General features: G+C 47.8%; 1 protein-coding gene across 1 annotated transcript; it reads left to right on the top strand.

The window, feature by feature from the left end:
- The first annotated feature begins 3,116 nt into the window (after nucleotides 1–3,116).
- On the top strand, nucleotides 3,117–21,686 carry SSH1 (slingshot protein phosphatase 1). The gene is made up of 14 exons (XM_010297360.1): nucleotides 3,117–3,193; nucleotides 5,915–6,018; nucleotides 7,784–7,848; nucleotides 8,625–8,746; nucleotides 10,853–10,921; nucleotides 11,352–11,417; nucleotides 12,733–12,927; nucleotides 13,162–13,255; nucleotides 14,654–14,782; nucleotides 15,933–15,979; nucleotides 17,334–17,480; nucleotides 18,180–18,380; nucleotides 19,316–19,946; nucleotides 20,412–21,686. The coding sequence occupies exons 2-14, from the start codon at nucleotides 5,934–5,936 to the stop codon at nucleotides 21,684–21,686; spliced, it is 3,126 nt and encodes a 1,041-aa protein (XP_010295662.1). The 5' UTR covers nucleotides 3,117–3,193; nucleotides 5,915–5,933.
- The last annotated feature ends 1,395 nt before the right edge of the window (nucleotides 21,687–23,081 follow it).

Below are 23,081 nucleotides of genomic sequence, written 5' to 3'. Positions count from 1 at the left end.
AGGTGCGCCGGAGAGCCCCTCGCCAGGGCCGCCGTCCCTGGCCGTGCTTAGCTGCCTTGGGACAGCTGGGGCTTTCCAGACTGGGCGGAGAATAGGGGGAAGAAAAAGGAGGGGGAAAAAAAAAAAAAATCAGTTTTCTTCCTCCTTATCAACGGGGCTGTGGAAAAGGGAAGTGTGTTTAATTTTGTGGAGCTTGGGAGGCCTGGTTTTTTCCTCACCTTATCAGTTTGGAAACGTTTTGAGCAGAAGATGCCATAAAACCCAAGGAACTGGGAGGCACCACTGTGTTCATGCCTTTGTAAAATTGCGACCGATTTTGAGAGAAGCAAATGTTGCTTTTTTTTTTTTTTTTAAATCTAAAACACAGACCTGGTTGCAGGAGGGCAGCTCCTCTGGGCATGGGGAGAGGTCTGCATGCTGTGGGTAGGAAGGGCAGGACTTTTTCCCTTGAAAGAAGCAGCGTGCCTGCTCCGAACCACGGCGTTGCTGGATGCTGGGGCGAGGGGATGTTCCTGCTCCAGCGATGCTGTGAGACGAGCCCGGAGGCCATCGCTGTCCCCCGAGCGCTCTGGCTCAGTCCTGAAGGATAGATGCGGGGGCAGAGAAAGTCATCACACGTATGTTTTGTTCCATTAATGAGGGGGAAATCAAGAAACTTAATTTGACTGAGATGTGGTGCCCGGAGAGCGTGATGGCGTGGCCCTGTGCCTGGGCAAGGCTTCACTGCAGAGCTTTACTGGAACATGGAGCTCTGCGCCCGAGCCGCACAAGCACGTGACAGGTCAGCGGTGTGGGAGTTGCTCAAGATAAAAGGTTGAAGAGAAACAGAGAAAGCTTCAGGTGGGAGCAGGTATCTTCACAGAATCATTAAGGTTGGAAAAGACCTCTAAGATCATCAACTCCAACCATCAACCCAACACCACCAAGCCCACTAAACCATATCCTGAAGGGCCACTTCTACACGTTTATCTTGAAAGGACATCTGGAACGTTACCTCTCTGCGAGAGGAGGACATAACTTACCTGTAACGACCAGGCAGTGGTGAGCTCTGGCTGTTCGCTGAAGCAAGCCTTGATGCATCGGGTACATGCGCTCGGCGCTCAGTGCTCCCTAAGAGTAGAGCTGTAAGCAAGCTGATCTGAACAGCGCTTGCACTAAAAGGGCTTCTCGGTTGTGATCAGAGGCAAACAGCAAGATAACAGGTTCATTACGGCTCCAGAAATACCGAGAGTCGTTGCAGGTGTGGTGATAAGCCAGGGTCCTTGAGCATCCCATGCACCGACCGAGCCTGCGGCAGTTCTGGGAGCAGCAGGGATACCCGGCCAGGCGCAAACCGATTTTTCTGTGTCCTGCCTCTTTTAGCTAGGTACGATTTTTTTAATTCTTAGATCAGCAAGAGGCAGCTGAGTCAACCTCAGGCTTGGCTGTGTCTTCCCAGGGAAAGTGGTTTTCTCTCTACTGACATCTGTGTATGGATATTTATTTTGCGAGGAGTTATATAGCTACAAGATATGTTAACAGAGTGCTTTCTTGTATCATGCAAGATGATTACGTCTTGTGAGATTTCCCATTAAAATGGGGAACTCGAATTCCCGAGGCATACAAGATTTCTTGGGACACACCACAGCCTGAGCCACAATGGCAAAGCAAGGGAAGATTGTTCTGCGCCTGGCAGCTGGCTTCCAGCTCACTGTCTGTCCGGTAACACGAGCAGCTCTGTCTCTTGTTCCGAAACCCAGTATTTTCAACGGATTGCTTATTGGCATTTGTGGACCCGGGGGGTGGCATTTTGTAACGATTAAAAGGCATTGCCTATTGTGCTCTTGAGCAGCTTGAAATGTAATTGATGTGTGTCGCAGCCACGCTCTTCTGGAGCTTTCCCAAAGGGGGGAAAAATACTTCCTTTTCAAGTTGAGCAGTGCGGAACGAACGGGTGAGTTAGGGGAGAGCGAAGCAGGAGACGCTGGAGACGATGCCGTGGCCATTAAACACCCTCTCCTTGCCAGCTTCTGGGTGCAGAAGGGCCCCTGCTTTACGGACAGCAAAGCACCACAGCTGCCCGCAGCCCCCCACTGACACCCTTGGCATTTCCCAGATGCTTGTAAGCAGAGGTTTTAACTCCCTTAGGGGGTTAATGGCGTTAGTTTGGCAAGCTGAGTGGAAAGGAGACTGGTCTGCAGCTGCACTGGAGCACTAGGCAGCACCGGGGTCCCGGGGTCGTGACAAAGCCCGTGGGCTCTGCATTTATGGGAGAGCCTGAAGTGACTCCTGTAAAGGAGCTGTGCAGCTCGGGATTCCTGGAAGGGCATCCGGGGATGGGTGGTTTGTGTGCTGCAGGTGTGGAAATCCAACGGAAAGCTGCTTCTCCCCCCTGGTTAGGCTGGTGCTGCTGGTGAAACGAGAGCGTGCGGTTATGGTTTATGCCTGCAGAAAGAATTAGTCAGGGGTCCGTAAGAAACAAGTCTTCACTGAATTGATTATAGCCAGCTGCTAACAAATAAATACCAAGCCACCTGAAAGACTTTCTTGTTCAGTAGTAGCTCAGTAACTCGCAAGTCACTCCGAAAAAGAACAAGCCAAACCGTGGTAGCTGTACAGTAAGTGAAGCAGCATTTTAACCTGACCACCAACGCCCTCGCCGCCTGTATGATGCCGCCTGTATGATGCCGTGTTTGAATTGTAAAGAAACAAACAGGCACCGACTGATAAGATGCTTTTTGTCCCGTCCCGTCCTGGGGAATACGGACTTTCTACAGCGCCGGGCCGCTTGGCTGTGGGGCTGCTGATAGGCGCTGCGTTGCCTTCGGAGCACGCGGGAGGAAGCAAACAAACAAGTCTGGAGGAGGGAAATGATTAGACGAGCCTCAGCTGGTTTTTTCCCCTCTTGAATGGCCCTCTTTCATCAGGATATGTTAGGACAAGTGCTTTTTCAAGCCAGGATATCAGTGGAAGACACAGTGTTCTGTAAAAGTCATCCAGTTCCTGGGTAGCATCAACAGACGCGATTTCTCTGCTCCGCACAGAATATACGGTCAACCTTTTCTTTTCCTTCTTTTTTTTTTTTTTATGGGTTTAGAAGCAAAAGGATGTGAGTTTTACAGCTAGTTATGAATCTTTTCGAATTTACTGACTTCTGTCTGACTCTTGGGCCAGCACAATGCTTCTGCTGTTCAAAGAAAACCAGTCCAAATTAGTATGTATAAGCAACTCGTTTTTATGCTGCTAACAAATGCTGCTTCTAGGGCATTTATCACTGCTGCAGAGGGTCAAAAGTTGGGGATGTTCTTTAATGGTAGGATTTTTGTGTTCTTTAGGAGATTTTTTTAAGAAGTCTGGAGTTTTAGTTGTTTACCGGAACTGCAGGATTTAAGAGGGTTTGTTAAAACTGGGTTGGAATATTGTGCCTTGCCTTTTTCTCACTTTTATTTTGTTAGCTGTCTTTTAGAGCAGTTGTACAAAGCCACTGAGAGCAAAGAGCGTTCCTGGAGCGGAGATAAGGGACAGTGTTGGGTAATGTTGCTGTTTTGAGATGGTGTAAAATATGAGCTTTTGCAAAGAGGCGCTTGGACGCGTTACCTCTGTACGGCACCGTGCTGGTCGTATGGAAGCAGGAGCTTATGCGGAAATCGGGGAGCGCTGGGGAGGTACGGGCAGTCCGACTCACGGCAAGCCGCGCTTCGTAAGGTTAGTGCGCAGTTTGGGAAACAAGCGTTTATATTAAAAAAGAAATCTTGCTCTCAACAGGTTCTTTGGCTTGGCTTTCCGGTTTGTTTCCACGCAGATGGACACACGGCGACAGAGGTTTTGCTGTGTGGGTTGTCCTTTTCCTGCAGTCACTCTCTGCTCCTGCAGCACAGCTTTCTCATTTGCCGGCAACTGGGAATATTCCGCTTTATTGTGAAAGATTTCCCGGCCGCAGGAGAAGAGAACGTTGGGCAAAGTGAACTCTCAGAGCAGGAGTTACCGATGCCTTTGGGAAGGAGCTCTGTCTCTTCCATGTTTCCTCCTGCTGTAGAAATCCCAGCCAGTACCTTATCAGGGATAAAAGAATATCCTTTGGGATATTTTTTTCGCTTTCCCAGAGAAATATTTCCCAAATTTCTTAACAGGGATACTGTGAATTATCTCCTTGTGTGTTATCTAACTGTTCCCTTCTTGCTGAAAAACAGATGAGCGTGCGTGAAGCTGCTATCTAGCTGAATATCCATACATTGTGTTGGTGTCACAGCTTTTGTGTAACTTCTGGCCTTTTTTAATGCTTTCCTGTGAGATCTGGTGTGAGAAGGAAACAAGACTCTTCCTGCCTCACTCATGGAATGAACCAAATTCCCACTTGCAGAAATTCTTGCCGCTACTGCGTGTGCCAGGCAGAGCAGAGCCGGCGTTTCGGATCACAAGCAAACTCTGTGCGGCTCCTGTTCAGACACAACTCGCTAGTGAAGTGAGTGGTGAGTGCTAGAATACTGTGGGAGTGTGAATGGAGAAAAGCTTGCTTTAATTAGAGTGCCGTTGTCCTGCTGGCATTTTATTGACCTGATATATGACTTGTGGAGCCCGGAACTTAGGTGACAATTTTAGTGCACTTTTTAAAAGCAGCTGAAACCTCAAATTTAAACCTGATTCAGATTTTTGGGGGAATTTTGCACCTTGATTCAGTTGAAAAATGAGGAAGCTTTGCCTGGGAAGCCTGGTTGTGTTCTCAGAGAAAGGAAAAGCTGAACTTGCAGCAAAAGCTGAAAAGACGTGAAATTCAGGTCTGTCTTCACAGAAATACTACGATAGAATGGAGCATTAGTGCCCACTTCTGCCCAAAGGCAAAGACCCCTGATAAAGTACAGAATGGGCGAGTGCTGGGAGTAGGAGCTCCTGTGGGATCGTTTTCTGTAGCACAAGTAACTCCCATGTAGCACAACCTTGTAATGGAGCATTTATATTTAGTAGATAGCAGACAGTAATTAATGATGATCTATGTTTGGAAGTGTAGGGCAGCAGAAAATTGGGCTTTGTAACAAAAGAATGTCTCTTGTGATGTTTTGAGCGGTGCAGGAAATGCAGTGTAAGCAGTTACTGTGGCAACTAAAAGGTAGCTTAGTAGATGTTGATTTTCAGCCTTGTGGGAAATGCTAACTTTACCGCTTACGGCCGAGTCTGTGTCTAAAATGCTCGCGAGCGCGTTACGGTACTGTGTAATTAGGCTTGTGCTGGTGCTTGCTGTAACTACTGATTTTGCTCAGCCTTCTCTTTAGTTACGTTCTGGGGCCTGCATGTCGTTTGACTCTGCGGAAACATGGTTATGTGTTTGCACATTGTGACCTGCCTTCTTATCAGTAGTATTTTCCAGGACGGTTGTATCTAGCCAGAGCAAAGCAAAATCTTTGCTATTGTGCCGGTTGCTTTTTCCCCTGAGGTTTCAGTGCAGTTTCCTTTCCCTTGTGATGTTCAGGTTTCGTCTGCCCTCCCTTCCTCTTTAAGTCTACAGACAGTTTATGGTTGCGTGTCCTTGTTTTTGCATTCCAAAGAAATCTCAGGAACTGAAATTAGTAGGAACTGATTGAATCGGAACCTGATCTTAAGTCATTGTGTACAGGTGTAAGCCTGTAAAAAGTCTTACCCTCTACTGGTTTTAAGTTGCAGAATTTGACAATCAAATGATAAAGTCATTTCCAGCCCGTGACAGCTCAGGCAAGTATCTCTTACAAAGGCCAAGTAATAAAATGGTGGTGGAAAAATGACACGTGAGTAATGCTGGAGCTGTGCTGTGCAGGTGGCAGGATCAAACTTTGGGAACAGCTTCTCATGGCAAAATCCTACTACATTTTACTGAGAAGCCCTCCCTTCCCTAGGCGTACAGATCTGAGCACCCGTTTTGCTGGTATTTTCTTCCAGTTGACTTCCTCTGTCATTTGTTTTGCAGCCTAAGCGAGAGCTTTTTCATGGTGAAAGGCGCAGCCCTTTTCCTACAACAAGGAAACAGCTCCCAGGGCCAGCGAAGTCTCCAGCATCCCCACAAGCATGCAGGTAGTGGATTAAATCACCTACTGAAATTCTCATTCCCCTCTTGCTTTGCCACTCATCGCATCCATGCGGACAGGCTAGGAGCGCGGGTGGGCGGGTGGGTGGGTGACTCCTCACGGTCACCGTGGACCTTGTACAGCCTGCTGAGTAAAGCCAGGTTTTCAGCCCACTTCATCTGAATGGGAAGGAATGATTATTGAGTCTTTTGTTTTGTCATTCTCTTGGAACTGTAACTGGAGTAGAAATTTATTCTCTGGGGATATTACGGCATTCAGCATGGCATTCTTTAGCCAGGGAAGCCTGCTGAGCGAGAGGATCCGGGCTGAATCTGTATCCCTGTTTTCCTCAGCCACAGATGAGGAACGTCACTTGTTCCTGCTTCAATGATTTGATCTTTGCCTTCCCCGTTGGCCTGTGGGGAGGAAAACTGGATGGGCTGAGTCACAGGGCTCTAGCACCTCTTCTGTAGTTATCGCGGTCCTGATTCAGCACGGCAGGAGCATTTCTCTGAGTGCTCTCCCAGCCTCCAGCAATCTGACGCTTGGCACTTCGGTGGCAGCTGACAGCATTTCCTCTTTTGAAACTACCTGTCGCTGACTTTGTTTGATGGTGCCCCTAAGAGCGAGGAACGTTTTAACAGGATTTGCGTCTCTGGATAGGCATACGTTTCTTAGCTCCTTATATCCCCTTTCCTGGTTTCAGCAAAATCCCCTTTTCAGTTAACTCATCACAATCTGGCCTGTAAGCATTTATCATGGTTTAAGAACAGACTGTCCTTCTTACCCCAGTCCCCTCCAGTGTGCCAAACTGGTGGGAAGAAATGGTAGAGTTTTTTTAGGGTGAACGTGCATAAGGGTTGATAAGCAGATATGGGGTTCAGAAAAGTGGATTCTACTTACCCCGTGTTTTTATGCCTTTTGTCTTTGACAGTTTTGGAATAAGTGATTACTGGGGAAAAAAGAAGTAAGATCATCAGGGCGTTTTAAGAGCAGGAGCATGTGGGAAAGGCACAGTGTGGTACTGTGTGTTTGCTGCTTAGTAAACACTCCAAGCACAAAGAGGGTGTTTGAATGCCAAGCTTGGCTTTGTGTTTCTTCAATTGTCAGCAATTTCATATACCCAGTGAACATCCTACGGAAGGAATTTTATCTTGTATGGAAAGTTAGGAGTGCATTACCAAGTTATTAGATGTGAACTTGTTCTGTTTTCTTGTAGCCTCCTTGTTCCTTTTGCTTGCTTTCACCAAACAGAAATGTCCCCACCACTCTAGAGCCTAAGGGACTTGCTGGATGAACAGCGCTTTGTTTGAGATAGAAGGGATCCATCACCCAAACCGGGTCACTCCTGCAGCCCTTCCTCCTCTGAAGTTTCTCGTGTTCAGATATACCCTCCATAGGGCTGGTGGGGCTGAACCCACAATGCTAACGTGTTTTACAACTTTATTAATCAGAGTTGTTCCTCCTGCCTCTTACTCCCCTGTCCTCAGTGCCCATATCTTTCTGTCTTCTCCAAGATGCTGTAACAGGAAGAGTGCCAGTCACAGGTGGTCTCAGTATATTTGGTAGCTTCCAAATGTCGTAAGGTCGAGTTCTCACACAGCCAGAAAACCCTCCTCCAAGAAGCTCTCTTCTGTTAGTATTCTCTTTGGCCTCCTCTAAAATGGTATTTTTTGACTTAGAAACATCCAATTTCATAAAAAGTCAAGACTCTGCCCATTAGTGCAGCAAGTGAGAGACCCTTTCTGATCATTTCTCTGCTCTCCCTGCAGGTGATTTGCCCCAGCACCTCCAGGTGATGATCAACCTCCTTCGCTGTGAGGATAGGATCAAACTGGTAAGACAAGATGCTTTTTCCTGCTCTCCCTTCTCTTTGGAGGCATTTGAAATAGATCTGTAGAGGTTCATGAGAAGCATTGGCAAATCCTAGGTGTCAGAGTCAGCTTAACTCTATGCTGGTTGCCAACCATACCGTGTTTTCCCGTACACTCCTTTTGCCCTGGTCCATACGTCCAGGTAAGGAGTTGGGTCAGGACACTGATCTGTCCGAAACATGTGTGTTTTGTTAAGTTTCATTTTCCAGCCGGCTGACAAACACTAATACAGGAGCTTGCTGATGCTAGCGGACACTCTTAAATCACTCTTGAAGCTGCATCCAAATGGGGCTGGGCTTTTTTTGAAAGAATTCTGCAGAGGCTGTAAAAGTCACTGCAGAAAAGTCTGTGTCAATTGTCCCCTCCAGTGTGACTAACATATTTCAGTTGAAGGCTTGAGTGGAAGACTCCTCTGAGCCTGCCTCTGTTTCCAGTTCAGTGCGTGACCAATATTTTTACCAACTTCCTAGTTGAACCTCTTTGGAACAAATCTTCAGGTTGTGTTTTGTAGAATTTCTCTGAACTGGGGCAGGTAATCTAGGCTAATCTTCTCCCCACCTGATGCCAAGTCAAACTGGCAACTAGCCTTGCGGGAAGGTGGACTTTCTCTCCCTCTGTCTTTCATACTGCAGCTAAATAAAGCTTTTGGACACAGTTACACCTGAGAAAAGTACTAGGCAGCAATGGAAGTAATCTTTATCCAAAAGCTGGTTTGCAGAGCTCGATGACCTTTTTCTAGGCTGTCCGTTTGGAAAGTGTGTGGACAGACAGAGTCCGGTACATGGTGGTTGTATACAGCAGCGGACGACAGGACACGGAAGAGAATATTCTGCTGGGTGTGGATTTCTCCAGCAAGGAGAGGTATGTCTAAGGCGAGGCTGGGGTTAGAAATTGGGCAGTCTTGGGTTCTCTGGGAAGCCTGTCAACACCAAATTGTCCCCAAGCAGTTGGTTTACATGTATCTGCAAATTCTAGCAAGAGAAAGGACATGTGTTGAGTTCTCTGACCAGGGTGAGTGGGTAATTTATTTTTTGTTTTGTTTTGTTTTTGTTTTTGTTTTTTTGTTTGTTTTGTTCCAGAAAGCTTTCAGTCTCCTTGGAATCTCTGGGATGTCTGGACAGGTGTGAGCAAAGCTTTCACCTGTAATCCCCTCTGTAGGGCTGTGGCATCTACCTCATCTCTGGTAGTTTGCTGTCTGCTCACTACAAAATGCTCTTGTAGACACATTTGCAGAACTGGAATTTATTCTATCAACCAGGCTTCTAGTCTGTTGATGCTATGATGCAATGGAGCTGTTTTTTGGGGGGGTAGCCAAATAACATCAAAAAAACAATACTGCAGAAGTACCTCCAAAACCAACAAACAAATGTGTCAGTAATGAGCTGTTTCTTTTGTCTAACTGATAAGAGCACATAATATTTTGAAAGGCAAATAAAATACTTTGTTATCGCAGACCCTCTCACATTATTCCAATTCTAGGTGAGTAAACCAAGGCAGAAAAGCTCTTGGCTCAGAGAGACGGGGCTGGTTTGGCAGAGCTGGAGTTAGAAGTCAGAGCTTCCAGACCGTTGTTTCTGTTCTCCGATGATTTAGCAGGCTGCCATGTTGTGCTGGTGCAGCCAGTGTGAATTTTGTTTTCTTTTTGGAAAACCTGAGCGGATGTTGCCATTGCTGTAAGTGGAAGGGGGGAGCTTTTGCTCTGCAGTGAGACCTGTAGGGCAACTCGTAGCCTTACCTTCCTAACAAGATTGTCATTGGCTTTGATGCTGCCCCTTGCGTCTGCTGTGGAGTTACTGCTGTTAGTGTTACGGAGGCATTTCCTTCTGGCACGCACAGTGTGCAAGAGCAGTGGATGTTTGCTATGTTCATCTTCAAATCTGAAACCACCTTGCAATAGTTTGCTTCTGGGGGCTATCGGTGTGAGACAAGAGGCAAGATGGACAAGTTATGACAAATCCATCCTAACTGTAAGGCTAGCTGCCGTTTCAGCTGCTGTCTCCCCTGAAAGCCAATTTTTTTGTTAATTAAGGGTAAGTCTCATGCGAAAAGAAGTCAGTTGGCATTAGCGACTTAATACTGAGTGACTCCATGGCTCTGTGTTGGGGCTGAAATGTCACTGCTGAGCTGTAAGTGTTCTGACTGCTGACAGTTTGACTAGTCAGGCACTTTTGTGGGTTTCATTCTTTTTACATGTGTTTAATAAAAAACATTTTTTTCCTCACAAAGCTCTAAAGTGCACATTGTCCACATGTGTGTTCAAACTGGCCTGTCAAATCCTTTGATCCGCTGTAGAAAGCGGCTTAAAGAAAGGAGAAGAACAAAACCAAACCCAAGTTCTTTGCTAACCGGCTGTTGCTGTATGCATCCCAATTTCCTTTAAAACTTTAATATCTTAGTAGCTTAATTATTTACTAGTTGAAAGTTACTGCCCCCCTTAATAGTACGGTTTTCTTGCCAGATTGCCTCTCTGACATGAAAATGTTCTTTCGGGTTAGGTGAACTCGTAAAATCCGTTTTTGTCTCTTCCACCAGCCAGCGTGGTGAAGTGAAAACCGAGCACGCAGCCCTTTGAAAGGCCCCTGGGGTCCCCTTTGGAGAGGGCGGGCGGCTGCTCTGCCACTACCGAGGCTTTGCTTTCTGCCTTGCTTCAGTGAGCTGAACCTCTGCAGCCAGACCCCTGTGATCTGCCTTTACGTCCTCTTAGGGAACCGCTTTGCACCGAGCTTAGGAGGGTGAAGGAGCAGGAAGGATGAGGGGGCAAATGGCATGTTAGTACCAGAGTAGACCTTTAGGCTTCAGCTGCCCATTTCCTCGTGTGTTACGTATTTGATGGCCTAAGATATTACTAGGAATTACTAGAGCAAGACTTGAGGATTTTAAAAATTAAAGAGTATTAATAATTAAGGATATTGGCGTGACCGCATTGTGGCCTATATTTAACATCCTGTATAACAATCTCTCTTCCAGTAAAAGCTGCACTATAGGAATGGTTCTTCGTCTGTGGAGCGATACTAAAATCCATCTTGATGGTGATGGGTAAGAAACCACATTAAAAGGATAAATGTGAATGTCCTTCCCTGCTGGGGGGCTGCTCTAGGAGAGATTCTCCGTCACCTTGCAAATGAAGTTCCAATTTTAGATTCACGGCTGCAATCCTCTTACTCAGTGAGTTTTTGTCTTGCTGCCCTCAAACTGCTCAGTGGAACCTGTGATACCCCGTGAATGTTCTCTGAAATCCCACTCGAGGGGTGGAGCTCCCATTCCTGGCAGCCTACGCCAGGAAGGGTGTCCACTTGCCTTTCTTATTTGGGAGGATGTTGGAAAATCGGTGATACAAACTCTCATCCCTGATTCTTTTTGACTGTGAGTGCCCCTCTGGCTGCCTTGCAGTAGCTGTTAGTAGAGTGCAGCTCGTGATGCGGAGAAGAGCAATTTGTGACTGGTTTTTTTCCCCTCTTTCTCTTAGTGGCTTCAGCGTGAGCACTGCGGGGAGGATGCACATCTTCAAGCCGGTGTCGGTGCAAGCCATGTGGTATGTGTGTTAATTAGCTACATTGAGAAAGAGACTGTCGTTTCTGTGAATAAATTAAAAACAAATAAACCAACTGCATTTTAGCCTTCTCCATAATTGGTATTTAGTGAGCTGCAGCAGAGACGCTGCTTCCCTGTGTCAGCCGGTAGCAGGACTATAAAGGGACCGTGAGAATACTGATCCGAAAACAGGATCTTCTGCTTCTGTTCAGAGCAGCTATGTGCTCTTTAATGTAGGGGAAATGGCACTAGCGAGATGAATAAACATGAAAGATCAACTTGAATCCATCAGGCTGCAAACCCAGTCTTTCCTCTCTGTGCATATTTTTCGAACTGGCTGAAGGAGGCGTCTCGGGACGCATTGCCAATCTGATGGCATTCCCCGTGTTCTGCCTCATTGCTGGGGCCAGGCTGGGGCTCCTGCTGCGCAGAAACTTTCCGTGCCGCCGCGGGTGCCTGTTCACCTTTCAGCTCCTGTCACCCCTCCCCTGTGCAGGGATTCCAAAACGCTGAAGCAGAGGTGGCTGAATCAGCAGCAGCTGTGCCAGCAAATTCCTCCCCGAAGAGGCTGCTCCCCGGCCCCGCCGAGAACAAATGCATCTCTTTTGGCCTGGGCAGTTTGGCTCCTGCCGGGGCCTCGAGAGAGCCCTGTCCTTGTGGCATCTGATAGGGAAAAAATACAGAGGTGGAGAAGGATGTCGTGCTAGGGATGATTTGGTACAGAAACAAATGAAACTCTTGTTCCTGTCATTTTAGAACTCGGCCCCTCCTGTTGGCAACCTTAGATGTGGTTAATGCATTCAGTACAATGACATCTTCGGAGTAGAGCCTTAAAAAAAGAAAAGAAAGAAAAAAATGAGGAGGGAAGGAAGGAAAAAGTAATGCTAGAATTTGCAAAAACAAATGACCCAATCTGGGCCCTGTCCCTGGAGCATGTCAGGGGCCAAGAATGCTGGTAAATATGCATTTGACTACTTGCTGAAGGTGGTTTGAAAATTGTCCATGTTCTTTATTTTTCTTTGGTCTGGCTTTACGAGTTAGCTAATGATTAGATCCCAGAGTGACTTGTGCCTTGTGCTCGCCTGTTAATCAGGGAAGATTTCAGCCTGCGCCTCAGACTGGCTATTGAGAAGGCCTCCAAGGTGTAGTTTGTGCCCTCTCTGAACTCTGATATAATAAATCTGCGGCGCTCAAAAAATAAACTGCAACAAACAATGCTGAAAATCTTTTTTTTTTCTCTGTGAAAATCTCTCAGATCCTGCTCTTGTCTGTTCCTGCTGCTCACATCTGCACAACTTTGTTCTCCAAACTTACAGGTCTGCTTTACAGATCCTCCATAAAGCCTGTGAGGTTGCAAGAAGGTACAACTACTTCCCAGGTGGGATGGCCTTGGTCTGGGCCACGTACTACGAAAGCTGCATCAGCTCTGACCAGAGCTGCATCAATGAGTGGAATGCAATGCAGGACCTGGAGTCCACCCGCCCCGACTCTCCAGCCCTGTTTGTTGACAAGTCAGTTCTGAATTTTGTTAGAAAAAATTGGCTTGGCTCATGAGAGGAGTCTCCCCTTCTCTCTTTTCTTCCTCCTTTTCCTTTCTTTTCATAAACGTCTTCAAATGTTTTTCTTCCGTTATTGTCATAAAAATTGCTTTTAATACAAAGCTTTACCACTGCTCTTCTCTACAGTATGAGTTGCACTGTGTGTTTAGTGCCAGCTTGGAGACATCAACTCCTTTTCCTTTTCAGGCCAACTGAAAGGGAACGAACAGAACGGCTCATTAAAGCCAAACTCCGGAGCATCATGATGAGCAAAGACCTGGAAAATGTGACTTCTAAGGAGGTAAATATAAAAAGTCCTGCTATCTTACTCTTCCTGCTGGACTCTCTTTCCAGCGAGTGCTGCACCGTTGAAGAGACACCGTCTGACTGGGTGTCACTGGCTTCTGAGTGTGTGTCTCCAACTGTTCCGTAAAGGCTCTGCTCTTTGGCTTTGCTATACGTCTGTTTCCCCAGCAGGGAAGTCGGGGTAATGCCAACATCCGAATGCCTTTTTCAAGACCTGAGTAACAAGTAGGTGACTTTCAAATGCAAAGTGCCTGGTTCTTTTGCCAACGGAGTGGCATCAGAGGTGATGCCTGCATTTACAGTTGGTTGTAGCACATGTAGGCACGTCCAAGCAATGAATTTGCAGCCACTCGTTCCTTCAGGGTGTCCCTGTGAATTACAGAAGCCGAGGCAGCACTCTCAAAAGATGCAGTTGGTGGCTTGAGGCCTTAGATGAGTGTCCTGATTTTCACTTGCTCATGGACAGCGCAGCAGAGCAAAGTACGTACCTTCCTTTCTCCTGTCGGCTTCATTTTAAGGTTTTATTTTCTTTGTTCCTGAACAAATGTCACAGGGGCTTGCAGACATTTTGCTAGCAAGTTTATGGATGGAAAATCACAAGTCAAGGCTAAAGCTAGTTTGGATCCATCCCACAAGCTGGTGTAAATACGTCCAGCAGCAGCGCACGCATATTCAGAGCAAATGAAAATAGTTCTTTTTGGGTTGGTTTTTTTGTTTGTTTTTTGCAGGGCTTTCCTTCCTAAAGCTTAGCACTGAAGGTTCAGATACGCTTCTGTGTAACAGCAGCGTTACAAGTTGTAAGCGTTAAGCTGAGAAACTCATCTGTCTGTGTACCTGTTACCAACTCTGGGTGCCGTCGAGATGCTTTGGTTTTGCTGCAACCATTTTCCATAGTGGGTTAAAAAGAGTTGGGCTGCTTTGCATTGCACCTTCCTGAAGCTGAGGTGCAGTGAGAGGACTATGCCTGTGCCCTGGCGTTTTATAAAAAGGGAAAGTACAGGAAATCTCTCTTCACCCGTGCTGCTGCCATTATTCACTCCTTGCTTCTATTGAATTTCGCATTTTTTTGTTAGCTGCTCTCCAAAGTCTTTCTTTTTATCCCTCAAATTATTTTTAAGAAGCTGGTGCCTCAAAATACTTGGTTTTTGGTTTTTGTTTGCTTTTCTTTTTTTGTACTCGGATGTTATCTAAAGCTTTATTTACAGATCTTCAATTTGGGGGTCTCGGGTACTTGGGAAGGCGCCACGTAGTGAGATTCCTTGTCTCCAAAAGGTCGAATCCCTCTTGCTGTTTTTAATGAAGTACAGAAAAATGTTTTACAAAGGAGTGCCAACAAATGTTTCTGTTGACCAGATATCATTCTAGGTGGCATCCTTTGTTTTCTTCTCTGCAGATACGAAATGAGCTGGAGAAGCACATGAATTGCAACTTGAAGGAATTCAAGGAATTTATAGACAATGAAATGCTGCTTATCCTGGGTCAGATGGATAAACCGTCGCTGATTTTTGATCATTTATATCTGGTAAGCTGCCATGCTACGAGTTCTGGAATGGCAGGAGGCTCAGTGGGAATGATCTGACAAGTCACTGGGCTGAGGGGAAGCTGGATTTTGTCTCAAGGCTGACTTGTGCAGCATGACCAAGAGGTACAGCCTGCTCTCCTGCCCTTTGTGCAGACTTTACTTCAGGACTCATATTGCTTGTAAAAGCCTGCAGGAGAGAAGCCCATTTTTTTTGTAGCTACATTCTTGTTTCTGGCACTTGGTATAATGGTTCTTTCCTGCCCAGGTTGGTCCTGTTTCAGGACATACGGTAGTGTAGTTCAAGTTCTCTCTATGCACGTTAATTTTCTATTTTTAGCAATGGAGATTTTCTTTTAAGAGAGACGAAGGCTGTAGCTGTGGATGCTGCCCTGGTGTGACAGCAGTTTGCTCTTTGCCTCTGATTAGGGTCCCTGTATTGGTTTTCTCGATTGAGCCTATGAAGTTCTGTACGCATGGCCAGAGCTATGTCAAGAATAGGGCTTGAAGCTGATGTGCTGTTCCAGCTTGTGCAAAAGCAAAAGAACGGGGCGTGTTTCGTCTGATCTTCTGCCACTAGATGGTACTCCAAGCAAAACCAGGCACTGCCATCTGGAACAAAGACTTGCTTGAGATGAACACATTTGTGCCCCTTATGCTTGGGTCTTTTTTTTTTTCTGGAGAGAGTCAGAGGAAGTGCTCATGTTTGAGGGCAAAACCTGCTTTTTAAACCCTTTTTAGCTTTCTGTTTTGCAAGCATGGGGGGGGATTCAAGGTGTAACCACGCCCATAACTTTCAGGATTTGCCTCACTTGTCATACACCAGTGATCCCAGTCATGCCACATGTAATCGTTTCCTTTGCCTGCACTATTTATCTGTGGCTAGAACTCCAGAGGGGCCAGGGGCAGTGATTTGAGATGTGCCCTGTCACATGCTGGTCTAAACTAACCCCTTAGGTGAGGACATAATGCCTTTGTCACCTCCTTCAGGAGGTCCCTGCCTGTTCAGGACAGGACATCTCTGTGCTGAGCTGCCACGCTGCTGTTTCAGAGGCTATCACCAAGGTTTCAGTGAGGCTGGGGGATTGCGGCACCTTAAGAAAGAGGGGGGGTCTCGGGCTCCTTTGAAGCATGTGTTTTGTGGCTGTTGCAGGGGTCCGAGTGGAACGCTTCCAACCTGGAGGAGCTGCAGGGCTCGGGGTGAGTACTGCACCTTTCAGGCAACAGCCTTAGACTGTGAAACCTCCAGTCGTTTGCCTTTAACTTACGTTCAGGTCTCTTGAGATGACACATGACGTTTATAGACGTAGGGATGAGTTTGGGCCCATTCCCAGCGATGTGCGTAACTTACCGTCAAGACCTTGGTCGAGACATCTTTCCTACCTCATTTCTACCAATCACGTGTTGAGTGGAAGTAACAAAACTTCTTGTTTGTGAAGTACATCAGGATCTCCAAACTCCCACTGTGTGTAGCAGCCGAGCGTGAAATGGCCATACATATTGTCATCTCAGGTGTGAATTCCTGCAGGCTGCGGGACAGCAAATATTCTAGCGCTAAGCTTAGGAAAAAACTGTATCTAAATGGAGCAGAACTTCCTGTGGATGAGCAATCTCCATCTCACCTGCCCAGGCAGGCAGCTGCAGGGCTGTCTTTCACCACGCTCTCATCACCGCACAACTTCTTGGCTTGATTTATTTTCACGCTTTTTGGACGAGTGAGAATTTTGCATATAAATATTTGCTGCTTGCCCGAGGCATACACCAACCCTGATGTGAGAGACTGAAAAATATTGCTCAACAGCATGACTAAAAATGTTTAATTTGGAGTCCTTGGGAACAGATGTCTGAACATCTTTGAACAAGTAAACGAACTAGCACGTTAATACTTTTGATCTACAGGGAAGGCATCTTGACATGCGGTGTCTAAAAGTCAAAGCTGGACAAATTCTGAAACAAATATCCTGTGTCCTTGAGTTGTCTGAATGATAGGTGATAAATCAATACGGGCATTCGTTCGCCCTGGGTACATTGTAATCCCTGCTGTAATATTTGGCAGGAATCAAGAGATACCATGTGACTCTCATTTCATATTTTTGGTCAGAAAGAAGAGAAAAGGATGGTTTTGCAGCTAAAGCCTGCAGTTGAAGATTGTGATTCCTGGGGTTGTTCCCAGCTCTTGCCCAAATGAATCACTTGCAGCCGATGCACTTCTCTTCTTTCAGCGTCCCAGAAGCTGTGTGTGGCACACAGTGAGGAGTTTCTGATTAGGTTGCAAAGCCTTGGCACACAGGACAAAATAAACTTCTCCCTCCTGTGCCCAAGGTCCTGACACCTTGCACGGGATGTGCCGGTGGCGAGAGATGGGTGAATGGGCAGGCCCCGCACGTCATGTGCGTGACCTGTGTCACCGGGGGTCCCAGGGGGTCGGGATTAGGGCTGTGGATAAAAATCCTGCCGTTCGTGTTGTGCCAGATCTCATGGACTTCACAATGTGTGTCAGTTCCCTTTCATGACCACGGCAGTTCACCTTTATTTTTGTTTTTGTTCTCCACAGCATTGACTACATTTTGAATGTGACCAGAGAAATAGATAATTTTTTTCCCGGTTTGTTCGCGTATCACAATATCCGAGTGTATGATGAGGAGACGACAGACCTCCTGGCTCACTGGAACGAGGCGTACCACTTCATCAATAAGGCCAAGTAAGTGGGCTGGGAGACGCGACTTAGTGCGAGAGCACATCCAAGCCACGGGGTCTGACACCGTGCCCTGTGTGTCTCGTCCAGCGTGGAGCTGGACCCTCCCTGAAGCCACACCACCACTGAAGGAGGCTCAGGGCTTTTGCATTGCTACTTTTGCTGGGAGTTCTCTGTGTCCCTGGAACTTCCCCGTACCTTGTCTCTTCCTGTACTGACGTTAACCTGTTCCTAGCCTATGATATTTTTTACGGTTATTTTGTTTTGCTTCCAAAAGGAAACGAGGACGTTTCCTCTTCTCGAGAAGTTCTGGAAATACTCCAACACATGTCCGTGCTGGACTAGCCCCAGCTGTCTCTGCAGACGAGAGATGGTGACAGAGTGCATCAAACTCTGCTGGGCTTTTACACTCAGGTTGTTCCTGCTTATCCCTGTATCCAACGACGCAGGCAGGCAGGAGGCTTCACAGTGGTCTCTGAAATGGCAGCAGGACTGAAGCTGCCCTTCTCAAACGCGTGACTGTTCTGGAGAGAGAGTCTTCTCCTGGCCCGCTTAGTCCAAAACATTTCTCATCTACTGAGCTGTGGTGTTAGGGTGGTCAGGAGGACAAAGTACTGTCCCTCCACCGTGTAAAATGGTAACAACCAACAACAAGATATCATAACCAGAAAGGTGAGACACATTTTCCTGTTTGTTCTTCCGCAGGAAGAATCACTCCAAGTGCCTGGTGCACTGCAAAATGGGTGTGAGCCGGTCGGCATCTACTGTTATAGCTTATGCAATGAAGGAATTCGGATGGTCACTGGAAAAGGCCTATAATTATGTGAAGCAAAAACGCAGCATTGCGAGACCAAATGCAGGTTTCATGAGGCAGCTGTTGGAATACGAAGGCATTTTAGATGCGAGGTAAGGCGACCAGATGAATGGAAAGGCGACTGGTCGGAGATACAGGAGCTAATTGTAGGCAACCTCTCGTGTTTTTGTATCGCAAAATATTAATTGATCTCCGTGGAGTTCCGTTCAGTCAACAGGTTCTTCTGCTGATGTCTTGCACACGTGCGTGTCACGCTCAGAGACGTGGGCAGAGTGCGCATGGTGCTGTAGTCCGAAGGGTCCCCTTCAGAAGGGCAGATGCAGAAGCCTGGGCTAATTGTGTTTTTCTAAACCTTTTCCATGCCAGGCCTCCCTGGATGGAAATTAGCTGTCTTCTAGAGAGATCTGCTCTGGTTTAATTCAGTGAGGGTTTCTCTGCGTTTGGGAAGCATGTTCGTATTTCTCAGCAGCCAGTACTGTTCAGCAAAACATTGTTCTTGTTTTATGAGGCAGAACTGAGCTCAGGCAGTGTTGGAGGCAAATCATTTGCAGTTCTGGGTGACCATGCCAATCACAAGTCTTTGTCATTGCAAGTGCCATAGTATCTAATAAGGGTTTCTGCACGCTCCGCTTGGCCTCTGCTCTACTGGGGGAGGAGGAGGAAAATGGTTCACTCTGATTCAGCGGGAACTGTGCCATCAGACGTGCAGAGATGTTGGTTCAGAGTGGTTTGCACCGACACAGGGCTCTGTGCCCCTCTGTCCCGGGGGACTCCTCCCGAGGGCCGTTCCCATCATGGGTGCGGTGCAGGGCACTGCAGTGAGTTTCCTGGGCCAAAGGGATGCTGGAGTGGGCGAGCAGGAGGGACGAAATCCTGATGCTAAAGGTGGTTTTGCCCAAGTGGGACTGCCAGGCTGGCCCCAGCGTTCAGCCGTTCAGTTCCAGGTTGTGGAGAGGGAGGGACGTTCCTGGAACCGAGCATCCCACAGTTCAACGGTGTTCACTTGTGTCTTTGTCCTTTCCCCCAGCAAGCAGCGCCACAACAAGCTGTGGAAGCAGCAAGCAGAGAGCAACCTACCCCAGAGCACAGACAGCACCTCGGGGTCGGGTGACTTCTTACTCGAGAGCTTAGACATCGACCTAGAAAACCGGGTGGCTGACCTGGACACGCCTTCGCAGTCAGCGTACCTGGATAACCGCGCCGGCACAGAAGTGTCTGTGGGGTTTAATTACTGCTTCCGCCGCCTCTCGGACACGCTGCTGGAGAACAAGATTCCTGGTGAGAGGGTGGGCTTTTTCCACGTGGAGGAGCTGGAGCGGGATGCGCTTAGGGAGCGTGCTGCCTCGCTGGTGGGACGGCCTCCGGCAGCGCCTTCGGAGGGGAGGCTGATGGAGACGGTGAAAGCCCTGGAGACAGCGGAGCCGCTGGCAGAGCTGAGCAGTTTCTGCAAGAAGGAGGTGAAGAAGAAACTGGACTTCAGCCCCCGGAAGGGAAGGATAGTGCTGGGCCCTGGGGACCCGGGGGAGGACGGTGTCAGGGAGGAAAATCCGATGGAGAAGTGGAAGCGGCGTTTGTCCATGCACAAGGAGGAGAGCAGGCTTAATAGAGAGAACTTGAATAACAACAACAGCAAAAGGAGTTGCCCAGAGGATTTTGAGGTGCGTATGGAATTGAAGTGTAGGTGATTAGCATGGCTGACTCTGCTGCAAGTGAAACTGCTCTTCTCATTTTCATAGCACAGTTTCATTTGACTTGGATAAAGTCTTTCATTCCATGATGAGCTTCCTTTTCGAAGTGCTTCTGAACATGGCTTTGCTTGCCCAAGCTATGGATTTAGATGCCTGAGAGAGAGCGCACACATGCGAGCGCCCTATAAACTGCTTTGGGCAACTTGCTTGCATGATCATCGCTTGAAACGGTAGGTATTCTTCCATTGAAGATACTGTCTGCTGGGAAAGTACATGGCTTTTGTTCCTGCTGCAGGGCCTTAAGAGAAGTGGAAATGGGCTTCGTTTCAAATCTGTGTGGCTGTAGAGATATCTTGTGGTCTGTGCATCTCGCTCTGCTGATTGCTGATGTCCTGCTCCGTGCACATTTATCTGTACCTGTTTTCTTTTTTGCAGAATGATGCCGTATTTGGGATCCTCAGTAAAGTCAAGCCTTCCTATCAGTCTTGCACTGACTGCATGTATTCCTCAGCCAGTTTGTCTCCCGACTCCTTTGGGGAGCAGTGCGAGAAGTTGAACGCCGGCGCTGCGCGTCGCAGCACCACCATCTGCACGCAGCCAGCCCTCCTCTCCCACATCAATTCCAACTTGGCGGACCACCTGCCCAGCAAGGCACACTCAGAGGAAGGAATCAGAACTAAAAATAACGAGGCTCCACTTCTGCTGTCGGCAGGAGTTGGGACTTTGGAGGCTGGTGCTTGCAAATCACTTGATCAACACTGCAGCATTTTGGAGAGAGGAAAAGATGCACCAAAAACCCCAGTCAAAACTCTGCTGCCCAGGAGAAACTCGCACTGTGACAAGAGCCTCCTTAACACAGAAGCGGTGAAAGAAGAGTCTCTAGCCAGAAAAGATGGCAAACCTACCAAGGATCTGAAGTACTTGTTCAACAAAGACTTGGAAAAACCAAGTGCAAACAGTTACTTGATGCAGCATCAGGAGTCTCTTATTCAGTTGCAGAAAGCAGGCTTGGTTAGGAAGCACACCAAAGAGCTGGAGCGGTTGAAAGGCCTGCCCTCGGATGCCTCGTCGCTGCTCAGAGAGAGCCCGCTAAGCAGAGTCGACTCTGGCATTGTGGAGGAAAATGAGGATTTGATTTCACATCACAGCCTCGTACCTCTTCTGGGACCAGCCCAGTTGATACCCGAAGATGCAGAAAATAATGTGGAGAAGTTAGAGGCGAAACGCGTCTTGGAGGGGATCTCTCAGAAAACCTCCACGCCTGTCATGTGCCGCTTGGAGCACACGAGCAGTTTCACCAAGGACTTTCTGAAGACCATCTGCTATACCCCCTCCTCCTCCCGGAGCTCCAACCTGACGCGTAGCTCCAGCAGCGACAGTATCCACAGCGTGCGGGGCAAGCCCGGCCTGGTGAAGCAGCGAACTCAGGAAATTGAGACCAGGCTGCGGCTGGCTGGCTTGACTGTGTCTTCTCCTCTGAAAAGGTCCAATTCTCTTGCCAAGCTAGGATGTCTTAACTTGTCCTCTGAGGACTTGTCAAGTGACATGGATGTGTCAACCATAACGGGCTCAAAAGAGGCCGTTTCAAGTGAGTCTTCCATGCTCTGTGAGCCACAATCCACGCTGAAGAGTGCAGACGTCACCTCCAAACTGGCAGCGAAGCCGGCGGTCGGAAACTTGAAGAACACGCTTTGGATGGGCAAAAGTTGATGCCTTCTGTGGGAGGAGTCGGGGGGGTGGAATTTTGGGTTTTCATGGTATTTATTCATTGCACCGATGCAGTTTTACCATCTGACTTGCAGCAGTTCATCTGATGCCACCTCTCCTTCCCCTCCTTGTACTCTAAGTGGGGAGAAAAAAAAACATAATGGGTCACGATGATGGCACAAGGGAAAATAAAACGTATTGCATGGCTTAGAAGAGGACTTTGTGTGTGAATTGCCTGTTGTCTTGCAGGATGCTATTTCTAGTACTGTTTGCCAAGTATAATAATGTGTGTTTGTGTGTATGTGTATATATAGATAGATATTTGTATCAATTTATCTATCTATATATATAAAACGCTGAAATACTCTTCAAAGACTCAACAAAATAATTAGTCATGACTTTTTTTTTTTACAGAACAAACACAAGTCTAGTTAAAACAGGGCACTTGTGGCAAAATCCTTAAAATGGTGACATGAACACTACCTCTGTTCTCGCTGACTTTTAGCCTTGGTTTGTTGTTTGTTTTTCCTTAAAAAAGGCTTTTCCCAGAATACTTGCAATTGTTTGAAGGCATTCCCTTAATGTTAACTGTAAAGGCCTGGCGGAGTGTGGAGGCAGAGGCTTTACTGCACCGAGTGACCTAGCTGTGACGTGAAGGAGTATCGAGCTGTGTTCGTGTTGGCTGTGTGACCTGCTGGTGTTAGCCCGTCTTCGCTGCGTGACCAGGTGAATTGTCATAGTCTCACGTTGGTGCCGGAGTGACACCCAGACTGTGTCGCTGTCGCAGGCTTACGCTCCCGTGGAGAGGCGTCGTGTGCTTTGGGTGTTTTTGCTGTCGTCGTGGTTTGTAGTGTCCCAGTACTAATGACGAGCCTGGCCAGTAAGTGACCGTGGACCTTAGTGAAGCTTTGTGTAATGCTGTGTCAGTGTCGTGGATCCTGTGTTGGGGACCCTTCATCGGGCTGTCGGTGGCACACGGTGCCGGCGAGACGGCCGAGAGGGGACAGCTCTCCCGGTGTCCCACGCATTCGAAATCCCAGTGGGCAGTAGGTGAACGTGTGTCTTTTCTGCTTATTGCTGTTGGCTTTGCGGGAGCGGTTCCTGCGTCCTTGGCTTGCCAGCAGCCTGGGAAGCTGTTGAAGTCCAAGGGGTTTATTTATGCCGGGTGTCAGGAGGCTGGGTGGCCCCAGAGCGGGGAGCCCGGGTGTACGTGTCCCGGCGCTTGCAGGGCTGCAGCAGCCTCCTGCCAGGGTGACAGAGGCGTAAATCCCGCGCTCGGGGTGGGGGTGCCTCCTTGGGGGAGAGCGGTCAAACAGGAACGCGGGCTCACTCCGAAGAGACGGGGATATTGAAGGCGTGGGCGAGATCTCCTTTCGGAGGAAAGCTGGCCGTGCCCTG

This window comes from Phaethon lepturus, unplaced genomic scaffold, assembly GCF_000687285.1.
Source record: "Phaethon lepturus isolate BGI_N335 unplaced genomic scaffold, ASM68728v1 scaffold37770, whole genome shotgun sequence".
Taxonomy (NCBI): domain Eukaryota; kingdom Metazoa; phylum Chordata; class Aves; order Phaethontiformes; family Phaethontidae; genus Phaethon; species Phaethon lepturus.
Note: the sequence above shows the minus strand (reverse complement) of the source record. Positions and strands in the feature narration are given on the sequence as shown.